The following is a 15,488-nucleotide window of genomic DNA, read 5'->3' as shown; positions in this document are numbered from 1 at the left end:
ACTCAAGACAATCTTTCATCACTCATTTTTACGCCAAAAATCCCTTGTTTTCACACTATTGTCAACTCATTTCCAAGTCACCTTTTGACAAGGTTACAGTATTTAATTTTCGAAACAAAGGAAGGCCTAATTGGAGATTATTCTTAGAAATTTTCCTCTTTATACTATTTAAGGATTCTGAAAACAATAGGCGGTTTCACAATTACCCGATGCACTGTTCACAAGAAGAGCTGAGTTTTTGATTTTGGTCGCAGTTGATCTCCAAATAGGGGCAATCAAGTTTTAGGCTAATTACGTGCTCAAAATGGTAGAATTGGGTTACTTGAATACTCGTAACAAAATCTAAACCTTTTCGACGAAATAAGTAAATCGTTTCCACGTTATATGTATCTAAATTCCATAATCGAAAGTGGTATACGAATCGTGATAAACGGGAACATATCTTTGTCACACAATTCCAACAAAACTTAAATTTTATTGAATTTTGTTTCTTCAGATATTAGACACGTTATGCAGTATGCAACAAATGATAGCTGCAGAAGAGCCTGAGAAAAATCCTACCCAAACAAGCATTAACGTTCCTTATCCTTACTCTTCCAAATTTACACAAAAAATTTAGTTCTTAACATTTATTCATATCAAGTAATAATGCGTGACCATATCAACAAACAAAGTGATTGTAATAACAACACCATCACTAAATTGCTTGTTTGTTTGCGTCAAATATGATTTTTATGCAAAATCAGACAAAGAATTTTCTCAAAAATACAGTAAAAGCTTTAGCATCTGATACAAACAATTCGTGACCATCAATTGAGTTAGCATTTGCTTGCATTACTGAAGTTATCTTTTCCTTGTGGATCTGGAGATCAAAATCACATGTTTCATTTTAAAACTCTCCTAATCAATTTAGCTTAGTTTATTTTTAAAATCCATTGCATTAATTGAGCTTGTATTTAATATTTTTTTATAAAGATGTTATTAATCTCGCACTTTATGCCTCAACAATCGGGAGGAGCTAGCAAAAAAAATGAAAATGCCAGGCCTCTTCGTGAAACCAAAAAGAACATCTAAACTTTCTTTTGCAACTGTCGTACGCGAGTGAGATTGCGTACTTGATCTTGAGTCGCGAGTTGTGTTTATGTTCTATGTCCTACTTGCGCGGCGAGTGCGCTTTACACAATTTCCAAATGAATTCGCTTAGCGAATCGCGTAAGGACTAATGTTTACTTTACTCGGATTGTAAAGACAGTTAATGAAGAATAAATTAAATTGGGCAACTGTACGCGAGAAGCAAAATAAAGAGAATGAAAGAATAACTCAACTGTTATTCCAGAAGTCAAATAAAATGTGAACAATATTTTCCCGTTGTGGGAAAATGGTAGCAACAGACAAGCATGTGAAGTAATAATGATTTATGCCCATGCCCCTCAGGAATGGGTACACTGATTAAATTAAGTACATCGTATGATAAGTTTACTGCACTAAATTATGATGTACGACATTTCTCCCGCTTTCAAAAATTAAAATTGCATGAAATAAAATTTTAATAACAATATGAATAATAATAATACTTATTCACCGGTTAAATAGTATCAACAATATATTTACTGGTTATCATAGCTAGTCATAATTAATAATATATCAGTTTTCACATGTCCTCTTCATCAATAATCAGTTCATTTGAAGTGCTATGATCGGCTGGCCGAATACGGGGGTCCGTCGGAGACACCTGTCCTATGATAGGCGAGGGAAAGTCGTTGTGAATCGGTTCAACTCGAGTAGCAGTGTCCACAATTGTTTGTATCACTGAAGGTTGAATTGATTCTATGTCTCCCGCTCGACGCTTCCTACGGGGTGGAGCAAAGTTCGGGGGACACGAATTAGTAGAATCACCCGAGGAGTCGTCTTTGTCGTAACCATATTTGGGGCTTTTTCTAGTTCGTATAGTGGGTCTTGTTAGAGTATTGGGGAAAGATGTTGTTGGAGCTGGATGAGGCGATTCAATTGTTTCTTGCTGTATGTTTGTAGGCGGGGGTGCAATAAGCACTTCTTCCGTTATAATTGGTTGATCGGGAGCAGCCTCTGGAATTTCGGGTAGTACTTGCGGAGCGAAATTGTCCGGAACTTTTGGCATGCGTACTCGCATTGCGCGAGCAATGTTAGATTTGTTCGAGGATACGCCACTACCAGTTTCTCGTTTTCGATGTTTCATTTTTTCATTTTCCTGTCTCCTTTCTGGATGTGGTTACACTCTTTGATATGGCTGAGTATCTTGGCTTCCGTTGTCTTTTCATGTGTGCGGGGTCCTCTGCGGTTGATGTAATCCGTCAATTTGGTCTTTCGTTCTTCACGAGTGCCAAATTTTGCAATATCACTATTGGGTACAGTCACTTCCACCTTACCCGGCTCGCGAATGACCGAAGTGTATTGGTCGGTTTTTTGGACGACCGATCCTGGGGCCAACACCTCATACAATCCGTCCAGGTTCTTCTTGGATCTCTTATGGAGGTGCTTCTTTCGGGCAATATTGAGTTGAACCGCATGTTCTTTCAATGGGAGTGGACGGTGTGCATGCGTGGTACGAAGGAAGCGTGATTCGTTATCCGTGGCTTGCCGTTCGCGATTAGTAGCATCCTTTGTCGCCTTGCACATATTGCGTTCAACTTCATCATCACTCCGGATGTTTCCCCAATGTTCTTCCGGCAGCAATTCGTTGGGGGTTACAGTTTCTTCATCTAAATAATGATTCAAAATTTTTTCATAACTGAGGTCAGATGATTTAGGTTGAGTACTTATATTACTAAGTGGTGTATTGGCCGTACGCCCGAAGTGAGATTCGAATGGCGAAAGCTTAGTTGTTTTATGTTTGCATATGCGAAGCTGGTATATAATTGATTTTAATGCTGCTTTAATGGTGAACGTATTTAGTTCTTTGTGTGCGTCTTTAATACATGCCAAGCGTTGTTTAATTGTACCAATTAATCGTTCTACTAAACCTATTGCACGATGATCATTTGCCGGAGCTGGTATTAATGTGATATTGTTTTTTGTACAAAATTTTTTTACTTCGTTACCTATAAGACAACGGGCTTGATCTACTCTTAAGGAACGAGGAACTCCATGAATTTGTATATAATTGTCTAAAAATTTTATGACATTCGAGGCATTTGCATTATCAACTAATTCCGCAGAAGGATATTTTGAAAATCTATCAATGCATGTTAAAATATATATTTCATATTCTTTTTCGTTATTAATGGGCCCTGCAAAGTCTATTTGTATTTCTTGGTTGGGAACTATACATGGTGTATGTGCTTTAAATTGTTTTGCGGGAATAACAGATTTTGAATTTTTACCGATAGCAGTGCAAGATTTGCACTCTATTGCTTTGACAAGCAAATCGCGATTCATGTATGGCCACCAGCAGTGCTGGGCCATACATATCATCCCCCAGCTACCCGGGTGACTGGCATGGAGATCGTCAATGAGGGCCTCTTTGAGTGCATTGGGGATTGCCACCTTCTCGTCCATGCAGACACACCCGCCTGTCACGTGGAGGTCCCGCCAATAACTGTGAAGGTATGGGTTGAGGGCCTTCAGTCTTTCTTCATCCCCCCGAATTATGCAGTCTCGCACTTCTTTTAAGACTGCGTCCTTACTTGTCAGTGACGCAATGAGGCCTTTGCTAAAAACTTTTCCCACCACTCGTCCGAACGACATTACTTGGGGGCTATCCGTTAGCGGGGTACTTAGGTTGGAGTGCGATGAAGATCTGCGAGGCGTGCTCGTTGTTGCATTGTCAGTGAATGACACGCGAGGCGAAGCTCTGGTAGATCGAGTTGAGAGAGATTTTCCCTTGAGAGAAGATGCTTGTTGACTCATTGTTGATGAGATTTTTGTTTTTTCAATTAAATTGATTGACGAAAAGGAAGGCAACTGAATTTCAGATTGAGTTTGGGCAAAAAGCACTTGATTTTTGTTTACCAATTGGGCACGTGAGTTATTTAAAGTATTTGAGTGTGGCTTACTAAAAAAGGTAGGAATTTGAGGCTGATTTTTGATTGACAAGTGAGAATGACTTAAAGAAGTAAATTTGGATGTATTTTGGTGAGCGAGTGACGCTTTTCTTGTATTTACTAGTCTTTGAGACTCAATTTGTACGGGAGTAGTTGTAAATGGTAGACTATGTGACGCATATTTGGAATGATTTGGGTATTTAGTAACTCGCGTTGCAAAAGAGTCATCTAAGGAATGCATTTTAGTCTTTTGAGTAACTAATAAATGATTATGCCAGGCGGGTGTTAATTTGTTAAAGGACTTGCGTACTCGCGATGCGAGATTAGAGGTGGTATTAATTAAATTAGAAGTGTTAACTTTTGGAGGAGAATATGTGTTAGCGAGTACGAAATTGTTTTGACTGGAATGTACTCGCTGACCGTGTACACTAGTACAATTAATACCATTGGTGGAATGTATAAATATATGTCGCATTTGATCCGCGAATGAATTATTTTTATGAGCTAAATGTACGTCTGGAGCGTGTGTGCTATACATATGATTAAATTTGAAAGGGATAATATTAGAGTTGTATTTTTGCGACGCGAGATTTGAACTATTATTTGTTAAGCGAACATGCTGAGCGGGATTTATGTCTAAATTGGAAGTTTGTTTGGAAGAGAATTTTGGACTATTAATTCGAGGAGCGAAATTTGAATTAACGTTTGTTAAGCGTACCCGCTGAGCGGGTTTTATACCTGGAGTAGAAGATTGTTTTAAATAGTATTTTGAACTATTATTTCGCAAAGCGAGTGAATCAGAAATTTCAGATTGAGGATTTTGAGTTTCATAATCTATGGTTAAAACTTGTTCTGTAATGGTGGTGGAATTTTTATGTTCTCTATCAATATCGATATATAATTTATGAAGTGAATTAGCTATGAGATTGTGTTTTTGTTGAAGTAATTGGGCATCAGTATGTATACTCGATAATGTTGCAACTAGGAATTCTTCGTCATATTTGGAAACACTTTTTGCTGGTTGATATGGGTTACGGGATATGTAATCAACTAGGCCCATTTTTGCGCCGGGTAAATGCTCTATTGAGAATTGATAAGGCAAGAGACGGTCAACCCACCGTGCTAACCTACTATTGTAACTTTTATTTGATCGATGCTCTTTTAAAATGGAAAGTAATGCGCGGTGGTCAGTTGTAACAGTGAATTCTTTGCCATACAAATAGTTTTTAAAATATTCTATCGACCACACTACCCCAAGAAGTTCTAATTCGTTAATACTATAACGTTCTTCACTGCTGTTTAAAAATCGGGATGCAAAAGATATCGGTTTCCAACCATCAACTGTTAGTTGTTCTAGTGCTGCTCCCAAGCCAGAACGTGAAGCATCACATTTGATTCGCGTTTCAAATTGGGGGTTATAATGCATGTTTTCGGTATGATTTGCTATGCGAGTTTTAATTGCATTAAAATGTAATGTGTGAGTGTCAGTCCAGACATATTTAGTGGATTTACGAAGTAGAGGTCTTAAAGGATGGCAAGGAGTTGAGCTAAATTGGGAATAAATTTGCTAATATAGTGGACTGAGCCGAGAAATGAGCGTAATTTTTTGAGTGTATTTGGAGGTTGTAATGACATAATGGATGATGTTTTGGATTCGAGTGGCGAGATTCCAGATTGAGTTATATTATATCCTAACCATGAAATTTGTTGTTTTGCAAAATGACATTTCGGAAGATTGATACGAAGGTTGTCTGCATCTAACTTTCGAAGACAATCCAGTACAAGTTGAAAGTGATCATCTTCTGAACCTTTACTAACAATTAAAATATCATCTAAGAAACAGAATGTATTTTTAAGTCCAATCAGGGTGTAGTCCATTGCCTTCTGAAACTCGGCAGGCATGTCAGTAAAACTGTAGAATCCTGTTTTGAATCGGTATGTGCCTGTCATGTCACCACTGATAATATTAAAATTACAATGATTAGCAGTTTCAGGGTGTAAATTTAGTTGGCTGTAAGCATATTTAAGATCAATAGTAGAGAAATGTACTCGCTCCGCGGATTCTGTTTTGTAGTTTGTAATTATTTGTGATATCGAATCTATGAGTGTTTCAATATTTGGCATTTGATATTTGTTCTTATGTATTGCTTTGTTAAGAGTTTTAGAATCTAGTGCTAATTTTATGGTTTGATCTCGTTTGACTGTGATTACAATAGGTGAAATAAAATATTGATCAGAACAGTTATTCAATTTTTCTATATGTCCCTCTGTAAGAAGTTTTTTAATTTCAGTATTTACTCGTTCTTGCAAATTGATGGGTACTTTTCTACCCTTTTGATGTTTTGGCTGGAAATGACGATGAAATTTAGATTTGACAATGTGTATTTTTGAGCGACCAATACGTGTAATAAAATGAGGGAATTGTTGTGCGATGCGTGTTTTGAATGGACATTGTGATGTGATAATGTTGACCATACTACCTTCCGGTTTTGGGGTTTGATTTACTGAAATTCCAAGAGCGTCAAATAGATCTCTTCCCACTAGTGGTTTTAGTCCATCACGAACTACTACAAATTCAGCTTCTTCAAGTCGCCATCCATTGCTCGCAATTGGTGCCTGTATCATACCTATCACGTTTATGGGTTCATTGGAAAATGTTTTGAGTTCCTGGGGAGGCGCTATCATCAACAATCGAGCAAGGGGAGAATTTTCCACAATTTCCGAAGCAAGGGACTCAGGCAAAATACTGCACACACTGCCGGAGTCGATGAGAAGTCCAACATGGTTGTTACCAATTTGTAGGATAGTGTTCTTTGGTTCAATCTGAATTGCGGTACTTGCGATGCTGGTGACCATATTGTCATCTGAGCTGTCGTAATCCGATTCGCATTGCGGGTTATAGTTCATATTTTGTATGGCATTTACTGTTTGGTCAGTTGTAGTTTCTTCAACAGAGTTAACATTAGAGCGATTAGGTTTGTTTGGTGATGATTTTGGTTTTCTGCACACTCGCGAAAAATGGTTTTGAAGGCCACAATTGTTGCAAGTCTTGCCTCTCGCAATGCATTTGACTCTATGATTAGCTGACCAAGTTAGGCCACAGTTCCTGCATAGTTGGTTTGGTGATCGAGTAAAGCTGGATGTATTTGGTCTCTGATTTGGTGGTCGAAACGTTCGTTGAGGAATTATTGCAATAACTTGCGGAGCAGATTGCGAGTTTGTAATTTGTAGCTGGTTTTTTTGGCCTAATTCCATATTTATGGCCAAACGTAATGCTTGGGCTGGTTCTAAGGTTTCTCGCAGCAATTCCCGTTGAATTTCTGGATCTAACATATTTGCAATAAATAAGACTCTAATGCGGGTGTCTTCCTGACTTCCGAGATCACAATTTTCAGAAAGTTCTTTCAATTGCCTGAAGAAATGTTCGATAGACTCTCCTCTTGTCTGTTTTGTGGTGAGGAGGACATATCTGTCGAATGTAATGTTGCGCTGACGAATAAATGCTGTTTCCATGATTGTCCAAAGTTCTGCTGTTGAGAGACTGTCCATCTTGAGGTGTGGGTTTTGACTACAGACAATTCGACGTCCTTCAGTGCCCAAACTGAGGTATAGCATTGACACAGTTTTTCCATCGGCTTGCGCCCATGGCTTGTCTCCGCACATTATTCCTATCTCCAGTTGTCTCTGGCACCGGTTTTCCCAATTCATTTTTGATTGAGCGTTTCTCGCCAATCTTTCCCGCTCCGATTGTGCCGATGATCCCGTTATCGTAACCTCATAGATCGGTTCAAGTGGTAGTTGTACTGTTTCAGGTTTTGGTTCCAACAAAGTGTCTATTGTGATATTTTCCTTTGCAAGAGGCGCTAACTTGGCCTGCATCTGCCACTTTTCCCATTTCAGTGGCGGATCTACACTAGGTTTATCCCAAAATGGCTCAATGCCGAGTGGAGTTCGTTTTTGAGCTGCTGGCTGCGCCATGTCGTACGCGAGTGAGATTGCGTACTTGATCTTGAGTCGCGAGTTGTGTTTATGTTCTATGTCCTACTTGCGCGGCGAGTGCGCTTTACACAATTTCCAAATGAATTCGCTTAGCGAATCGCGTAAGGACTAATGTTTACTTTACTCGGATTGTAAAGACAATTAATGAAGAATAAATTAAATTGGGCAACTGTACGCGAGAAGCAAAATAAAGAGAATGAAAGAATAACTCAACTGTTATTCCAGAAGTTAAATAAAATGTGAACAATATTTTCCCGTTGTGAGAAAATGGTAGCAACAGACAAGCATGTGAAGTAATAATGATTTATGCACATGCCCCTCAGGAATGGGTACACTGATTAAATTAAGTACATCGTATGATAAGTTTACTGCACTAAATTATGATGTACGACAGCAACATTGAATGACTTTTTCTAGAGCTTTCCCACGAGTTTTTTCTGTTACTCTACAGAATGATGTTGATCGGAGCAAAACCCAACTAAGTAATTTAAAAGAGTCGGAGCAAAAAATTTTGCGGTTTGCATATTTTTTCTGGATTATAATGTCTTGGCATAAAATATTTTGGGAGAGAAAAGTGTCCAATTTCCAGAAACAACTATTAGCAAAAAATTCGACTAGTTCTAAGGTTAAACAATATGTGTTGAAATGGAAACTTTTGAGACTCTTAGTTTATTAATTGTTATCAGATTCGGCCACTCCAGTCGACTCGAATAGGTAGTCATACAGCAGAAGATCGAGCAAGACGATGCGTCGCCTTTTGAGGTCTTCTTCAAATATTTCGAAAATTCTTACAAAGTACAACCATTTTTACCAAGTGCTCTTAATCACAGGCCATATAACTCCAAACACAGGGTTATTATTTTCCTGAAATGCAGTGTTCATTATTCAAAATTGGATAGGGGGTGCAGAATTACTACGGCAGACAGTTTTTTTATTGACCTTCAATGATTTGTACACCCCCTGCCCCCCCCCCCACCCCACCCCACCCTCACGATGTTCTGTCGTGTTATATTTCATATTTCCATCACCTCAACCCTATTGGTGTGATGAGGAATATATATTTGGTTGGTTTTAGTTCATCTCCCGAAGCAGTAGAAGTAGATGAGCCAGACAAGCCAATTGACGAGGAGGCATTGTTTGCAGTACCCGATTCCCCAGAGTCCCAAAGCGAGCACCGAATGGACAGAAATGAACAGAAGTGGTCACCGTTAGAAATGGACACAATTGACGAAGATGCTATTGGTTTCTGTTTCTTCACTTAAGATATTTCAACCGACCCAGACTGAGGTGCTAGACCACACAAACCTACTTCTGATCAGACCATTCGGGTCGAACATGAGTTGTGTGAGACCAAAATTACATGGTCTGGAAAGGGTTATTGTCGCAGGGAATTAAGGAAAGTGGTCGAACAAATGTAAGATTAACGACCAATGCCTGGACACAGTTTGACCACAAGTCACACGAAAGTCTGATCAGAGGCCACAATCTAGATATAGTCCGCTCATAAGCCGTACTAAAGTCTGGTCCTATAGCAACCAGTGACCGTTCGAATGTGACCTAGTTTTATTACCAGCTGTTTTTTCTCAAAAAAGGATTACAGCTATTTTTGGAAAGAATATTGGCAATAATTTAGTCATATAATTTTGCCCTTAAGTTAATAAAAAAAACTGTTTTTTTAAACAAATGTTGAATAGTATTGGTCGGAATTGCGTATTTTCTATGAATTTAATGTAACGTGAACAAATATTACCAATTATCTTATCAAAAGGCACAGTCTGGAAGATGGTCTTATCAAAAGGAGGATTGGTCGCAATAAATTCGCATGAAAAATTGTGTCGCACAAAAAACGCACTAAAAATGGAGTTCTCTAAGGGTGATCACAGGTTGTTTCGGTCTGCCTCTGTTCCATCGGTGATAGCTACGGTCGCACATATATTGCACTATTTGTGTCGCACGAAGATCCAATCAGAGGTCATTTTGGTTTGGCGCCTTCTGATCAAAGGACAATGTCGGGACGCGGTCTGATCGAAGGTCGCTTGGGTCTCTGGCACCTCAACATGGTAGTAGCAGTGAGACCAATTTTAAAATGGGAGCAAATGATACACACTCACTAAGATGAGGCGCAAGCGGAAAGGATCCTACAAAATATATCTTAAAACGTGTACAAACCTTACAGAGTGCGATTTGTCGAAAAAGGAACATATTAATTAGTAAATTTACAATTTTTTTTGTTTTTTTTACTAATTTCCTCAAATTGGTGCAATAATGCCTATAGGTAGGGAGTTGGTTCGTAATGCTTATGAGATTGATTGATACAAAAAATCAAAATCTGTGCACGGATATTATAGCCAAAAAAGGATAAAACGCTTGCCTTAAAATAAAGTCTTGCAAATTTCTTGAAACATTCTGGCAAGATTAAAACTATTTAAATAGAATCATTTCAAGATCTTACAACACCAAGCAATTTTGTTAATCGTCCTTTCAGACGATTTTTTCCATTTAACCGGTTCTTTTGAGAAATTAATACAAGCTATTCGACATCTTAAGAAAAAAAATGTAGGAAATTGTTGATGCCATGTTTTCCCAGCTCAATCAAAAAGAACATTGTTTATTTCCTCTGATACACATAAGAATAAAATGCAATTGGTAAACGAGGCAATGTAAAGTTAAAAACATAACATTCTGCAAAATTATAAAATCTTTAAATTACTTAACTAAAAATTTGACCTTACATTAGTAAGAAATGGCCTAAAATGCAAGCATAAGATGTTCTCACAATTTTATATGTACATCATGAAGGTTCAAAGTAAAATTAAAATCTAAGGTTCTCAATGTCATCTTTCATATCAGTTACTTTTGCGTCCTTCAAAAAATCTTTCCAAAAAAATTCTTTCAGTTCTTTTTTTAAGGAAGCTTTGGATGTTGTTCTTGTTTTCAGTCTAACATTAGAAGGCAGACTATTATAAATTGAATGGCTTGTGCATTAAAAGAATCAGTTAAAAACTTACTGTTCTTTCTCGTATCGAACGTTATTTTTTTGACCTGTCATGTTTTTATTCTCATGGAAGAGAGAGGTTCAATTTTATATGGCGGAAGAGAGTTGCTGAGTAAACAAAAAAAACACTTTGAGCAATGATTTTTTAAGAGAAAAGAGACTGGTAATATTTTGTTGCAAAGTTTGGGATATGTGGACCGATCGTGTTTTCTCCTGTTAAAAATGGTATTTATTCCCCAATTCAATTGTTTTCCTAACGTTGTGAGTAATGACTTTTGCAACCCTATCAAAATTGAAGCGGAATAATGTAAATGGCTTATTACTATTGGATTAAATGATAAGATTTTCGTTTTCTCTCGTAAACTTTTATGAGATGTTTTCAAAATTTTTTTTCCACACGCCATTCTCTAAAAAATCTTTTTTCACTTCTTCATCAAATTTTAGTTTTCTATGAATAATTACGCCAAGATACTTCACACTATTTGATTCTGCTATTTTTTCTTTGTCGACATTCAGAACAGTATTTTTTAACCTCCTCTTGGTGCTGAACACAATATATTCTGTTTTTCGTTTGTTCACCAGTAACTGGGACTTTTCAAAAAAATCGATAATTTTTGTGATGTTTTGTTCAAATTTTTTTAACGATTTTTCATCAGTGTCGGATATTTCATCAGTGTCCGATATTTCTTCAATATCAATGCATCAAGTTACCACAATAAAAGTCTAATCCCGCAAAAAAAACTAGAGTACATAGTTGCGTTAAACAGTACTTTGTGCTACGTAATGCTCATATTGCGACAAATTTTTTTATCAAATGCCCTCAAAATATAAAGATCACATTGAGAGCTTGAGCCTTTTTTGCAGAACTAAAGTTTGTAACTGCAAGTATTCTTTGTACAAATAACAACAAGTACGTTTTACATCTGTGGCAGAAAACGAACGCTGCAGAAAATTATTTGAGAGAAATTAATACAAGCTATTCAACATCTTAAGAAAAAAAATGTAGGAAATTGTTGATGCCATCATGTTTTCCCAGCTCAATCAAAAAGAACATTGTTTATTTCCACTGATATACCTAAGAATAAAATGCAATTGGTAAACGAGGCAATGTAATGTTAAGAACATAACATTCTGCAAAATTATAAAATCTTTAAATTACTTAACTAAAAATTTGACCTTACATTAGTAAAAAAATGGCCTAAAATGCAAGCATAAAATGTTCTCACAATTTTATATGTACATCATGAAGATTAAAAGTAAAATTAAAATCTAAGGCTCTCAATGTCATCTTTCATATCAGTTACTTTTGCGTCCTTCAAAAAATCTTTCCAAAAAAATTCTTTCAGCTCTTTTTTTAAGGAAGCTTTGGATGTTGTTGTTGTTTTCAGTCTAACATTAGAAAGCAGACTATTATAAACTGAATGGCTTGTGCATTAAAAGAATCAGTTTAAAACTTATTGTTTTTTCTTGTATCGAACGTTATTTTTTGTCCTGTCATGTTTTTATTCTCATGGAAGAGAGAGGTTCAATTTTATATGGCGGAAGATCGTTGCTGAGTAAACAAAAAAAAACAATTTGAGCAATGATTTTTTAAGAGAAAAGAGACTGGTAATATTTTGTTGCAAAGTTTGGGATATGTGGACCGATCGTGTTTTCTCCTGTTAAAAATGGTATTTATTCCCCAATTCAATTGTTTTCCTAACGTTGTGAGTAATGACTTTTGCAACCCTATCAAAATTAAAGCGGAATAATGTAAATGGCTTATTACTATTGGATTAATTGATAAGATTTTCGTTTTCTCTCGTAAACTTTTATGAGATGTTTTCAAAATTTTTATTCCACACGCCATTCTCTAAAAAATCTTTTTTCACTTCTTCATCAAATTTTAGTTTTCTATGAATAATTACGCCAAGATACTTCACACTATTTGATTCTGCTATTTTTTCTTTGTCGACATTCAGAACAGTATTTTTTAACCTCCTCTTGGTGCTGAACACAATATATTCTGTTTTTCGTTTGTTCACCAGTAACTGGGACTTTTCAAAAAAATCGATAATTTTTGTGATGTTTTGTTCAAATTTTTTAACGATTTTGCATCAGTGTCGGATACTTTATCAGTGTCCGATATTTCTTCAATATCAATGCATCAAGTTACCGCAATAAAAGTCTAATCCCGCAAAAAAAACTAGAGTACATATTTGCGTTAAACAGTACTTTGTGCTACGTAATGCTCATATTGCGACAAAATTTTTTTATCAAATGCCCTCAAAATATATAGATCACATTGAGTGCTTGAGTCTTTTTTGCAGAACAAAAGTTTGTAACTGCAAGTATTCTTTGTACAAATAACAACAAGTACGTTTTACATATGTGGCAGAAAACGAATGCTACAGAATATTATTTGCTCTGTGAGAAAATGTATACACGTTGAAAAGGGAACAATTGCCAGTAATCACGCAAATAAATGATGATCATATTGCAAATGACAAATATTTTAACAATCCTAAAGACAATCTTTGTGTACCAACCCACATGGACTTGTGCGCAAGAAGTAGCATTTGTGCGCAAGAAGTAGCAAGAAGTAACGCGATAAGTTTAACTATAATGGCTAGTTGGTGCTCTCCAATTTAATTTTTATAATTTTTCTAACACTAAAGAGCTTTTATAGTATCAAAAGATTATTTCAATGAATTTGCAAATTATACTGCGACACATTTTTGTCTATTCATTGTCACCTATTGGAGTGCAAAACCAGTATCAGTGGATTCTAATATCTTTAAAAAACTCAAAACTAAGATCTACAGGATAATTAGAAAATAATACTTCAACTTCTGTTGTTTTGAAAATGATTTCCTGTTTATTTTGTAGTTGCTTTCGCAAATGGCTGGGCTAAAACGCTCTCAAATATTTGAGCAAGAAATGGAAGCACTCAAAATGACGCAAGATTTGGTAAAAGTTGCGAGAAACATTTTTTATGTGAATTTGAAAAAGTAAAAAGTTATTGTGCTTGTTAATAAGAAAAACTTACAGCATCCGATGTCGAATGACCAGACAGGAAAAATGTAAATTTGTGAAAACCTGCGCACAATTACCATGGAGAATTATATGAGGATATTTGCGTACGAAATACCAATTTCATCATGATTTTAATCTTTGATCTTTGACAAGAAAATGGCTTCATTTCTGAAATTACCTTTTCACGTACCTCTTTTTTACTTAAACAGTTGATTTTTCACAACTCAATATTAATTTTTTTTTATCTTCAATACTCTTTTCCTTGAATTTTTCTTCTTTCTGACGCTAGTTTTTCTTTGATAGGTTCAATTAGAAAGTGATCGATTCTTTAAAAGCATAGTAGCACTACCAGCATGTTTTGTTTAATCAGCTTTCCGACTGGGCTAACTAGTAAAATTTGTGAAATCGGACGACTGCGCTGCTCTTATGAGACCTAATTCTACTCAAAATAATGTTTTTCAAACTTTTTTTGATAATACTTCTTAACACAAACATCAAAAATCAGTTGTTCTTTAGGAAAAACTTAATAAAACGAAAATTAAACTAAATCGGGCTTTTCGTTAACATAAAATTAAAACCTTGATAGAGGTTTCAACCTAAGAAGATTTTATTTGCTCTTATTATATTGCTTGGTATAGACATACCTTGCTAAGCTCAAAATAGCCATAAAAATATGTTTAAATGAATGGAGTTTTGCTCGACGTTTTGTTTTACAGATTGAGAATGTTCTTGACACTAATTTTGGTGATCTTGTTTTTTTTGCCAACATGTTGTTATCCACCTGTACAATTTCTTTGAGTTGAAATTTTCAGTATTTCTTGTAGATATTTTTTGTAATTCAAGCTACGGACCTTGTCCATAAACACAGCTTGTCGTAATCTAGAGTTTGCAGCTTTACTGTCATATAACGAAGCAATACGGATTGCGAATCTACGTCTACTCTTGTCATGTAAGAAGTGTTATTCTATGTGCTCAAGAGATAGATAAACATCACAAAAATGCAGACTACTCGAATAATATGAAGTGTGAAGGAAACAGCAAACGAATTTCAGCAAATATCACGTTGCCACTTTTATCAAAAATTGTAAGTTTTTCAAAGAGAGGTTTTGCTCAATCGAATCACTGTTTTAGTCATTGTTAATCACTGTTCAAATATAACTATGACTAGGTCTCACGTGAAGAACAAAAATACAGGTTCAAAAATTTTACTGTGAGAACAGCCGCAAGGAGAACTTCTGTGGAATTTTATCAAAAAATTTTACTTTACCCGCAAAAAAAAGACCATTTCCTAAGAAAAATTTTTGTTGGGTCCAACAAAAACCACATGGTAATGAACTGAAATTGCTTATCAATTGTCTGTCGTAAATTTGTCCCCACTCTCTCTAGAAATTCTGAGTTTTTTGTAAGTCAGATGAGATTATTTTGAGTTACCAGTTCGTGTTTCTACAAAAAAATAGACA

General features: G+C 36.0%; 1 protein-coding gene across 1 annotated transcript in view; it reads left to right on the top strand.

Annotated features, from left to right (window-relative positions):
• The window catches only part of LOC142346240 (anoctamin-7-like), a 70,027-nt gene that overhangs the window by 22,689 nt on the left and 31,850 nt on the right, over positions 1 to 15,488 (top strand). The window contains exon 2 of the mRNA XM_075398755.1: positions 9,094 to 9,260. Within this exon, the coding sequence (XP_075254870.1) occupies positions 9,094 to 9,260 (167 nt within the window). The remainder of the gene's footprint in view (positions 1 to 9,093; positions 9,261 to 15,488) is intronic.

This window comes from Convolutriloba macropyga, chromosome 9, assembly GCF_964194025.1.
Source record: "Convolutriloba macropyga chromosome 9, txConMacr16.3, whole genome shotgun sequence".
Classification (NCBI taxonomy): domain Eukaryota; kingdom Metazoa; phylum Xenacoelomorpha; order Acoela; family Convolutidae; genus Convolutriloba; species Convolutriloba macropyga.
Note: the sequence above shows the minus strand (reverse complement) of the source record. Positions and strands in the feature narration are given on the sequence as shown.